The sequence below is a fragment of the Chelonia mydas genome, chromosome 12 (genome assembly GCF_015237465.2).
Source record: "Chelonia mydas isolate rCheMyd1 chromosome 12, rCheMyd1.pri.v2, whole genome shotgun sequence".
NCBI lineage: Eukaryota > Metazoa > Chordata > Testudines > Cheloniidae > Chelonia > Chelonia mydas.
The window spans coordinates 2,922,500-2,934,621 of NC_051252.2; the positions used below are offsets into that span (position 1 = coordinate 2,922,500).

At 47.5% G+C, this 12,122-nt stretch overlaps 1 protein-coding gene across 2 annotated transcripts in view; it reads left to right on the forward strand.

Moving 5' to 3' along the window:
• Positions 1–12,122, forward strand: part of HYDIN (HYDIN axonemal central pair apparatus protein) — a 446,380-nt gene that overhangs the window by 365,104 nt on the left and 69,154 nt on the right. For both annotated transcript variants that reach the window (XM_043526330.1, XM_043526331.1), the window contains 6 exons: positions 426–525; positions 1,168–1,267; positions 2,585–2,753; positions 8,003–8,241; positions 8,619–8,739; positions 9,902–10,106. In XM_043526330.1, the coding sequence (XP_043382265.1) occupies positions 426–525; positions 1,168–1,267; positions 2,585–2,753; positions 8,003–8,241; positions 8,619–8,739; positions 9,902–10,106 (934 nt within the window). The remainder of the gene's footprint in view (positions 1–425; positions 526–1,167; positions 1,268–2,584; positions 2,754–8,002; positions 8,242–8,618; positions 8,740–9,901; positions 10,107–12,122) is intronic.

Sequence of the window (12,122 nt, forward strand, 5' to 3'; positions counted from 1 at the left end):
TGGTTTTGAAATGTAAATAGCAACAACTCACAGGAAAAAGGCACAATAAGGGAGTCCCTTTCCTACCTTCTACATTGCGGCAGGGCTGATGTTCAGAAGGGCTGCCTCATGAGCTTGGCTGGGGGTTGTTAGGAACATCTCTTATTGCAAACTATGCTGGTAACCATAAACAGCATCATTAGTAGTGAGTTTCTCATGCTGGAAAGGTGGAGAACTAGGCTGATGTTTCACACAGCGGGAGAATCCTTTTGGGTCATCCCAGGAGGTTAGCAGGGTAGGAAATGCCTTGCAGCTGGATGGCTGCTGGTGCTGGAATCTGATGGCAAAGAAGGAGGTGGGTGCCGTTGGCAGTATGAAGAACTCGTGATGTTCATCAGCAGAGGTCAGAGGTGCTCTGAGTGACAGCTCTTTATTTGTTGCCTCAGGTTTCAGACATGGAAAACATCCTGGGGATTGTTCAGTACGAAAACATCCAAGTCCTTGCCGAGTCCTATGATGTTGCTCTGGACATCAGCTTCCCCAAAGGTCAGTCTTTGTCCCCCACACTCAGGATTGCCTGGCTGGATCAGTAAGAAGAATTAAGGTTGCCCTCAGTAGGCAGAGGGTCCAGATGTATAACTGAATGAGGCAAGCATCCAGTAGAACAAATAGTCAGTGACCATGTCATTGAAGACTGTATCATGATATATACACACACCAAGGGGATGAATTAACGTCACCTTAATACTGGCATTTCCTAACTTTTGAGTACTTGACTTCACCTTAACCTTCTGTTAAAGCAGCTTTTGTGTGTGCAATTTATTTTATTTGTTGAGGTGGAAACCAAAATAACAATAAGCCTGTACAAAAACATTTCCAGCTTTCTGACATGTAGGCTATCTAAGCAGGCAAGTCTGCACTGCTCGCAGACTGGAGAGTGACATATACTTTTCGGCATGTAGCACTGCAAGGAAATGAAAATGACAATGTTTAGCCACTAAGCCATGCAGTTCTTCTCCATGTAACAAAAAAGGCAGTGAAGCATCCCGGGGCTAATTTTGAGAATAAGACTTTCTCTGGAGGACTTTGACTTCCTGGAGAGTCAAATCTTGTGATTTGGAGGTGTGTTTCATGCAAGACCTGAGTATTCATCACCATCTCTCCTCCCACTTGTGGCTTTCTCTGCAGGTACAGATGGTGGTGTGGATTTCGGGATCATTAGAGTATTGGATGAAGCTAAGCAAATGCTGTCCCTGAAGAACAAAGGAAAATATGAGATTGGATACAGGTAAACTACTATTTCAGCTGTGTGGTGTATACGCATTTGATGTCCCCATCAGTCCAGTCTCTCATTCCGATATTCTCCTGGATATAACCTCTTCCTGGAATGGCTAGATCCCAATCAGGGTAAGTAGCAAAGCTCAGAGGTCACCACTTTCAAATATTCAACACACCAACAAGTGTACTTTACACAGCGTGACAATTGAAGCAGAAACACAACAAAATGTAAATCATTCCCCAGTGGGCATGGCTGTGATTTATTTACAGATTTCAGAGGGGAGCGCCTCTATGGCTGAGTGCATGTGCCTGCACTCTCTCTCAGTTTGTCCCTGCTCTGGGACAGAGTAGTGCCCAAGCGCTCCCTCCCAGGAAACAATGTCTTTGGCCCCTTGGGCCTTCTCGCTGCAGCTCTCCAGCTGGGCACTACAGTACAGTTCCCACTCTGGGGTGCCTCAATGTCCATGCCACTTCCCCCAGTGGCTAATGGGGAGTGGGGGCAGGGGGGAAGACTTGGACCTACCCACTACTCCAGGTCCCAGCCCAGGGACCCTTTAGATTGCAGCCATCTGTTGTGTCCCTTTAACTATGTCACACCGCTGCTCTAATTCCCTGGGCCTTTTCCCCATGGTGCCTTCACCCTTCCCTTAGGGTCTTGTCCTAATGGAATCCCAGCAACCAGTTCAGGGCTCCTTCTTGCTCATCCCGGATTCTGGCAGCGCTGCCCTGTCTGGGGTTCTGCAGCTCCATCAGCCACACCCCATCCACACTCCTACAGCTCCAGCAAGGAACTGAACTCCCTCTGGCCGGCAGCTCTTCTTATACTTGGCTCTGATTGGCTGTGCCCCACACAGCCACTCTAGGCAGCTTGGAGAACCCTCTCCACTGTCCTTTTTGGGGGCGGGGTGTGGCAGGGCAATGAGGCCTGCACCAGGGGCCCTCGGAGGGTCTGGTATACCCCATCACAAGATGTCAGGGTTTTTTTTAAAAAAACTTCTATTTTGCAAAGCATGGGCACATTCTGCATCCTACAAATGAGGACGTTAGGCATGAAAATGCAGATTACATGTACAGACAGGTGCATACAAAAAATGCAGATCCTTTGAAAATCTGGCCTTGGAAGTAAATCAAGCTAAAGTCCACAACTTTAATTTCCATCTGCAATCTCTTGAACAAAGCTGAGTGAGATCTTAATGACTGTTTCCATATTCCTAAGTGTCTTGTGCCAAGGCTCTTAACTGAGCTTCCTGGCTATGCGACTGGCTCTAGTGTCCTTAACCGAACAGGCCAATTCACAAAGAGTCTTTGTTTTGTCTCCATCCTTCAGCTTCACTCTAGAATCCCCTGAAGCCAACATGCCAAATTTGAACTCTGTCTTCAACATCCAGCCCCAGAAGGGGACTTTAGCTGCTGTTGACCGCCCCACTCAGATCCAGATCACCTTTCGGTCCAAGAAGGAAATGAAAATTGAAGACAAGCCTATCCTGTACTGCCAGGTGAGATGCCTGTAAAGACATTGGCACAAGCCAAGCTGTGATGGCTGTGACAGTAGCTAATGGTGCCCTGTGTCTTGTGATAGCTGTGATCTGTATATTCCTAGTCACACACAAGTGGGGATGCACTGGTTAACTGGGGGATCCAGTGCTACCATCCATGTATTTGTCAAAGCCTTTCATGATGTTCCTAAAGCATGGATGAGTATCCACCTCTAGCTTTGGAATAGGTATTTAAAGAGCCAGCAGTACTGGCCTCTCCAGTCCTGGCTTCTCCTAGGATTGGATTAAGGAGCCTGACCTTGAAAAAGCTCAAGGCTACTCCAAGTTTAGCCTTTCCCAGCCAAGAATTCCCTATAAGAAGAATAATGCAGGACCATAGAAGATTTCACTCTAAACCCCTTTCAGCAGGAGTCACTGCAAGGAATAGTACTGACCAGTCACTGGAGTAGAGAGGCATTCACAGCTGCTCCGTCATAGGTTTCTGTAAGAAGGATGGTTCAGGACTGCTGACTGTAGGAAAGTTCACACCCAGGGATTCCACATCAAGCATTCTCCAATGGAAAATAGTGCAAGAGTGTTGGCGGTGGGGAAACTAGAAGATATCAAATGAACCTAGCATACAGTAAATGGATTCAAATTGGTGAGGTTATAGATCTCAAAATGTAATTGCAAATGGAGAATCATCATCAAGTGGATGTGCTTGCAGTCGGGTCCTGCAGTGATCAGTTCTTGGCCCTATGCTGTTTAACATTTTATCAGTGACCTGGAAGAAAACATAAAATCATCACTGATGAAGTTTGCGATGACATAAAAATTGGGTAAGTGGAAAATAATGAAGAGGTCAGGTCACTGATTCAGAAGTGATCTAGATTGCTTGGTAGGCTAGATGCAAGGAAAAATATTAATTTTAATACAGCTAAATGTATACATCTAGGAACAAAGAATGTAGGTCATATTTATAGGGTGGCAGATTCTACCCTGAAAAAGATTTGGGGATGGTGGTGTATAATCAGCGGAACGTGAGCTCCCAATGTAACACTCTGCCCAAAAGAGCTAATGCCATCCTGGGATGCATGAACAGAGGAATCTCAAATTGGATTAGAGAGGTTATTTTACCTCTTTAGAGACGAACAAATTTATTTGGGCATAAACTTTTGTGGGCTAAAACCCAGTTCATCAGATGCATGGAGTGGAACATACAGTAGGGAGATATAAATACACAGCATATGAGAAGATAGGAGTTGCCGTACCAAGTGGGGGGTCAGTGCTAACAAGCCAATTCAATTTAAGTTGGAAGTAGGCAATTCTCAACAGTTGACAAGAAGGGGAGGAAATCACTTTTGTAGTGTTAATGAGGCCAATGTAAACAAGGTGGCCCATTTCAAACAGTTGACAAGAAGGTGTGAGTATTTAGCAAGTGGAAATTAGTTTTTGTAAAAACAATGAGGAGTACTTGTGGCACCTTGGAGACTAAGAAATTGATTTAGTTTCTATAGTGACCCATCATGAACAGATCGGAATATGCATGAGAGGCTGCTAGACAACTCTCTGACAACTCTTAGTTGGGGATTGGTCCTGTTTTGAGCAGGGGGTTGGACTAGATGACCTCCCGAGATCCCTTCCAACCCTGATATTCTATGATTCTATGATTCTACCACATTCTACAGGCCATTACCCTCTGATCTCACTGAGGATTACCAAAAGAAACTACACCATCTGCTCAAGGAACTCTCTGAAGAAGCACAGGAACAAATCCGCACAGACACATCCCTAGAGCCCCACCAGGGGTATTCTGTCTGCTACCCAAGATCCATAAACCTGGGAATCCTGGATGCCCCATCATCTCAGGCATTGGCGCCCTGACAGCAGGGTTGTCTGGCTATGTAGACTCCCTCCTCAGGCCCTAAGCTACCAGCACTACCAGCTATCTTTGAGACAACACTGACTTCCTGAGAAACTACAGTCCATCGGTGATCTTCCAGAAAACACCATCCTAGCCACTATGGATGTAGAAGCTCTCTACACCAACATTCCACACAAAGATGGACTACAGGCCGTCAGGAACAGTATCCCCAATAATGTCACGGCAAACCTGGTGGCTGAACTTTGTGACTTTGTCCTCACTCACAACTATTTCAGATTTGGGGACAATGTATACCTTCAAGTCAGCAGGACTGCTATGGGTACCCGCATGGCCCCACAGTATGCCAACATTTTTATGGATGACTTAGAACAAGGCTTCCTCAGCTCTCGTCCACTAACGCCCCTACTCTACTTGTGATACATTGATGACATCTTCATCATCTGGACCCATGGGAAGGAGGCCCTTGAGGAATTCCACCAGGATTTCAACAATTTCCACTCCACCAGCAACCTCAGTCTGGACCAGTCCACACAAGAGATCCACCTCCTAGACACTACAATGCTAATAAACAATGGTCTCATAAACACCACCCTATACTGGAAACCTACTGCCCGCTATACTTACCTACATGCCTCCAGCTTTCATCCAGACCACATCGCACGATCCATTGTCTACAGCCAAGCTCTACGATACAACTGCATTTGTTCCAATCCCTCAGACAGAGACAAACACCTACAGGATCTCTATCAAGCCTTCTTAAAACTACAATATCCACTTAGTGAAGTGAAGAAACAGATTGACAGAGTCAGAACAGTACACAGAAGTCACCTACTACAAGACAGGCCCAACAAAGAAAGTAACACAATGCCACTAGCCGTCACCTGCAGCCCCCAACTAAAACCTCTACAGCGCATCATCAGAGATCTACAACCTATCCTGAAGGACGATCCCTCATGCTCACAGACTTTGGGAGACAGGCCAGTCCTTGCTTACAGGCAGCCCCCCAACCTGAAGCAAATACTCACCAGCAACTACACAACAAAAACACTAACCCAGGAACCAAACCCTGCAACAAACCCCGGTGCCAACTATGCCCGCATATCTATTCAAGGGACACCATCATAGGACCTAACCATATTAGCCACACCATCAGGGGCTTGTTCACCTGCACATCTACCAATGTGATATATGCCATCATGTGCCAGCAATGCCCCTCTGCCATGTGCATTGGCCAAACTGGACAGTCTCTACGCAAAAGAATAAATGGACACAAATATGACATCAGGAATTATAACATTCAAAAACCAGTAGGAGAACACTTCAATCTCCCTGGTCACTCAATAACAGATTTAAAAGTGGCAGTTCTTCAACAAAAAAACTTCAAAAACGGACTCCAACGAGAAACTGCAGAACTGGAATTAATTTTCAAACTGGACTCCATCAAATTAGGCCTGAATAGAGACTGGGAGTGGATAGGTTGCTACAGCAACTAAATCAATTTCTTAGTCTATAAGGTGCCACAAGTACTCCTCGTTGTTTTTACAAAAACTAATTTCCCCTTGCTAAATACTTACACCTTCTTGTCAACTGTCTGAAATGGTCCACCTTGTTTACATTGGCTTCATTAACACTACAAAAGTGATTTCCACTCCTTCTTGTCAACTGTTGAGAATTGCCTACTTCCAACTTAAATTGAATTGGCTTGTTAGCACTGGCCCCCACTTGGTAAGGCAACTCCCATCTTTTCATATGCTGTGATTTATACCTCCCTACTGCATGTTCCACTCCATGCATCTGATGAAGTGGATTTTAGCCCACGAAAGCTTATGCCCAAATACATTTCTTAGTCTTATGACGGGGCAAGGCCAGATGGCTATAGAAAAGTAGTGGGAGATAGATATATTAGCTCCAGGCTAAACAAATCCCTGGTACCAGGTTAAGTGAAATGGAAGCTGCTCGAGGTAAATTAAGACACCTGGGGCCAATTAAGAACTTTCCAGAAGGCAGGGAGAATGCTAGGTTGATTGGGACACCTGAAGCCAATCAGGGGCTGGCTGAAACTAGTTAAAAGCCTCCCAGTCAGTCAGGTGGGTGTCCATGTCAGGAGCTGTGGGAGGAAGTTGCGCTGTTGGAGAGGCTGAGTAGTACACACCATATCAGGCACAAGGAAGGAGGCCCTGAGGTAAGGATGAAGTGGAGCTTGAGGAAGTGAGGGCTGCTGTGGGGGAAGTAGCCCAGGGAATTGTACATGTCATGTTTCTAAAAGGTGAGCTACCATAGCTGATACTATTAGGGTCCCTGGGCTGGAGCCCAGAGTAGAGGGTGGGCCCGGGCTCCCACCCCACCTTTGCCCCCTGATTAATCACTGAGACTGGGAGACAACAGAGACTGTGCAAGGAAGGATAACTTCTCCTCACCTCCCTCACTGGCTTATGATGAAAATGGCTCAGTAGATTGTGACCCTTGTCTCTAGAGAAAGAAGGGTTACGTGGAGGGTCACAGTGAGCCTCTGAGGCTAGCGAAATCCATCAGGAAATGCGGGACCCATGGAGGCAAAGACAGAGCTTTGTCAGTCTCTAAAGTGCCACAAGGACTCCTCGTTGTTTTTGCTGATACAGACTAACACGGCTACCACTCTGAAACCTATTTTACCTCTGTATTTGGCATTGATGCAATCGCTGCTGGAATCCTGTGTCCAGTTCTGGTGCCCACAACTCAAGAAGGATGCTGGTAAATTAGAGAGGATTCAGAAAAGAGCCATGAGAATGCTTAAAGCATTAGAAAACCTGCCTTATCGTGATAGACTAAAAGAGCTCAATCTATTTAGTTTAACAAAGAGAAGTGTGAGGGTGACTTGATCACAGATCATAAGTATCTACACAGGGAACAAATATTTGATAATGGGCTCTGCAGACAAAAGGTCTAACATGATCCAGTGGCTGGAAGTTGAAGCTAGACAAATTCAGACTGGAAATAAGGCATACATTTGTAACAGGGAGGGTAATTAAACACTGGAACAATTTACCAAGGGGTGGTGGATTCTCCATCACTGGCAATTTTTAAATCAAGACTGGCTGTTCTTCTAAAAGCTCTTCTCTGGGGATTATTGGGGGGAAGTTCTCTGGCCTGTGTTACACAGGAGGTCAGGCAACGTGATCCCAGTGGTCCCTTCTGGCCTTGGAATCTGTGAATCTATGAAAGCTCCTAGGGACTTCTGCCAAGTCTTTGCAAGGGTAATCTTAGGAACGACAAAGGCCTTCAAGTCACCAGGGAACTGACACAAGGGGGGAGTGCCTGGCTAAGTAGGCAGCAACTCTGTGGATTTATGAAACAGACCAGCAGAGTCCTCTAAACTCCACTTGCCAATCCACCCTCCTCTGCCTAGGTGATTGAGCCCAATGTCTGTGAAGGAGGCGAGACCATTGCCAGCATTCCAGTGAAAGTGTCAGTGAATTCTTTGTTCACTAAGTACAGCATTTCCCCTGCCTCACTCATCAACTTTGGCTCCATGATGAACAGCACCCGTAAGACCTGCAGCTTCACTCTGGAGAACAAAGGCGCTCTTGATTTCAAATACTTCATCAGCAAGCTAATACGAGATCTGCCCATCTCACCAAAAAAGGGGTAAGAGAAAGCACTAGCTAATGCTGACAACTCTGTGCCTCAGTTTCCCCATCTATAAAATGGGGGTGATGACATTGACCTCCATTGTAAAGCACTTTGAGCTCTGCTGATGACAAGTGCTACAGACAAGATCGGGCTTATTAGTGCCCTTCTTTGTAAAGTGCTGGGATTTGTGGATGAGAGATTGCATATATGTGATCAGTGTTGTTATTAATGTCCTTCAGCCAGTCATGCACTTGTGTGTATTACATTTGGACACTTGCTCAGAATGGGTGTGCCCCTTCCCAGGGCAATCCCAGCTCTGGGACAGTCAAACCCAGGAGGGGATTGGACACAGTGGAGACCCCAGCATGATGTATTTCTGCTGTTTCTTCCAGACCATCCCACATCAAGCACTCCCGTTCCCGTGACAGCGAGACCCTAAGCAAAATCCCTCCGGTTGGCAAACAAAGCAAGCGCTCAGAATCTCTTCAGAAGGACATCAACCTTGTTGCGCAGGTGGGCATAGGTGCCATCTTCTCCTGGCGCTGGTGGGTGCTCACGCCCCCCTGGCCCTGCCCCAACTCCACACTAGCCCTCCCCCCATTCCAACCCCTTCCCCAAAGTCCCCACCCCAACTCCTCCTCTTGCCCCTATTGGACCCCTTCACCAAATCCCCGTCCAAGCCCCACTTCTTCCCCACCTCATCCCCTGAGCGCGTCGCGTTCCCGCTCCTTCCCCCTCCCTCCCACAGCTTGTTATGCCACGAAACAGCTGTTTCGCGGTGGCAAGCGCTGAGAGGAGAAGCGGGGAAGGCGCGCTCAGGGGAGGAGGCGGAGGTGAGGTGAGCTGGGAAGTGGAGGAGAGGGGATGGGGTGGGGAGCTGCCAGGGAGCTGCCGGTGGGTGCAGAGCACCTACCAATTTTTCCCTGTGGGTGCTCCAGCCCCGGAGCACCCACGGAGTCAGCACCTATGCAGGTGGATGCATGTTCCACCCCGCTCCTCACATCAGCTGCAGTGTCTGCTAGGGCCCTTCTTCGGTCTGAATTCTTCCGCTCCCCCAGGGATGACCCTGCCTTGGCAGCTAGATCAGAGAATGTGCTGTTCTCATTTACGGTATGTCTGCTCCAGAGCTGATATTCTTTCTTTGGGTGATTTTCTTTCTCACATGCTTTCCCCTTTCTCTCCCCCAATCTTTCTACTCTCATTCCTCTCTCCTACTTTTCCAGGAAGATATTTCTCCTTTTTGTTTTGCTCCCTATCAGAAATCAGGATCCTTGCTGTTTTCCCCTCCCTTTACTTCCCCCAATCCCCTTCCTTTGACCAGGGAGGATTACATGCTGCTTCTTCTACAGTTTGTCAGCATCACTCTTGAGCTGACCAGAAGGTTTCTGGTGCTTCCCCTGCTGCCTAGGGCAGGGGGACTGAGGTAGGTTCCTGAACTTGGCTGTATGCACATGGCATGACCATTAAACTGACAACCCAATGCTTTATGCATCCTCTTTAGAAGGCTGTTGGAGTACTGAGAGTTTGTTCCAGGTCCTAGCAGCCCCAGGGAATGTGCAGTGATCATGACTGGCTGTAGGGAAGCAGGGAGAAATGAAGGGAGTGGAATGCTCCTCTCCTGGGACTGTTAACTGGCAGGATGTCTGAGGCAGGCTTTCCCTGGACTCTTTTGCAGGCTCGCTTCACTCTAGGCATGTTCACAGTGTATCCTGGGTTTGGATCCATCCCTGCAGGAGGCCAGCAGATCATCACAGTTGATTGTTTAGCAGAGCCAGTGGGAAAGTGTGAGGAATACCTGGCCATCGACATCGCTGACAGAGACCCCGACGATAATCCGGGAGGCATCCCATACACCGTAATTGCTGAGTCATGCCTACCAGGTATATACATGTTCCGTACAGCCATTGGCTGAATCACTGCATCCACTCCCTCTTCCCCAAGGAGCATATGGAGAGGGGCTGCATTATCCTTGACACCCCCCCTTGAGAGAGAAGATGGCTCATCTTGAAAATCTCCACTGCCTGCCTCCATTCCTTGCTGGATTTGGCAGCACATTATGGGATAGTAGGTAACCAACTCTCATGCTTCAGAGTGTAAACTGATCACTGCAGGCAGGCTCAGGAAGACATTCCCCCATGCTGGTGTCCAACCTAGGTGTGTTGTATGGAGCAGGGAGGACCCTTTTCTTCTGAGGCATCAGCTGGCAACTGCGGGAGGTAAGAGGCAGGAGCTGACAAACCAGCGTTCTGATCCACCAGGGCAGTAAGGGGAAGGGACAGTGACCTCTGACAGCCTGTACAGTTATTTAGCTGTCACAGAGGTATCAGGTATTTCCTAATGTTTCACTGTGTTTTCCCCTGCTTGCTTCTGGCTCAGTCCTGGCTGACTAGAGAGAACGATCATTCCCTGTTCCCCATTGGTCTCGTCCACAGCTGTTGTGGCAACTCTTGGCCTCCCTTTTTCTAGACTGAACATTCCTACTCTCCCAAACTCCATAGGTCAAAGTGGCAAAGAGTCCTGTGGCACCTTACAGAGTAACAGACGTATTGGAGCATAAGCTTTTGTGGGTGAATACCCACTTCGTCAGATGCATGTAGTGGAAATTTCCGGAGGCAGGTATAAATATGCAAGCAAGAATCAGGCTAGGGATAAGGAGGTTAGTTCAATCAGGGAGGATGAGGCCCTCTTCTAGCAACTGAGGTGTGAACACCAAGGGAAGAGAAACTGCTTTTGTAGTTGGCGAGCCAGTCACAGTCTTTGTTTAATCCCGAGCTGATGGTGTCAAATTTGCAAATGAACTGAAGCTCAGCAGTTTCTCTTTGAAGTCTGGTCCTGAAGGTTTTTTGCTGCAGGATGGCTGCCTTTAAGTCTGCTATTGTGCGCCGAGGGAGGTTGAAGTGTTCTCCTACAGGTTTTTGTATATTGCCGTTCCTAATATCTGATTTGTGTCCATTTATCCTTTTACGTAGGGACTGTCCAGTTTGGCCGACATACAGAGCAGAGGGGACTGTATGTTATGGCCAGTGGAGTTCTGTTGTTTTCTCAGACATTCTCAAAACTACGATACCCGCACGAGGAAATAAGGAAACAGATCAACAGAGCCAGACGTGTACCCAGAAGCCTCCTGCTGTGAGACAAGCCCAGGAAAGAAACCAACAGAACTCCACTGGCCATCACATACAGTCCTCAGCTAAAACCTCTCCAATGCATCATCAGTGATCTACAACCCATCCTGGACAAGGATCCCTCACTTTCACAGGCCTTGGGAGGCAGGCCAGTCCTCGCCCACAGACAACCCGCCAACCTGAAGCATATTCTCACCAGCAATGACACACCACACCATAGTAACTCTAACTCAGGAACCAATCCATGCAACAAACCTCGATGCCAACTCTGCCCATCTATCTACACCAGCGACACCATCACAGGACCTAACCAGATCAGCCACACCATCACCGGTTCATTCACCTGCACGTCCACCAATGTAATCTACGCCATCATGTGCCAGCAATGCCCCTCTGCTCTGTACATCGGCCAAATTGGACAGTCCCTACGTAAAAGGATAAATGGACACAAATCAGATATTAGGAATGGCAATATACAAAAACCTGTAGGAGAACACTTCAACCTCCCTCGACGCACAATAGCAGATTTAAAGGCAGCCATCCTGCAGCAAAAAACCTTCAGGACCAGACTTCAAAGAGAAACTGCTGAGCTTCAGTTCATTTGCAAATTTGACACCATCAGCTCGGGATTAAACAAAGACTGTGACTGGCTCGCCAACTACAAAAGCAGTTTCTCCTCCCTTGGTGTTCACACCTCAGTTGCTAGAAGAGGGCCTCATCCTCCCTGATTGAACTAACCTCCTTATCCCTAGCCTGATTCTTGCTTGCATA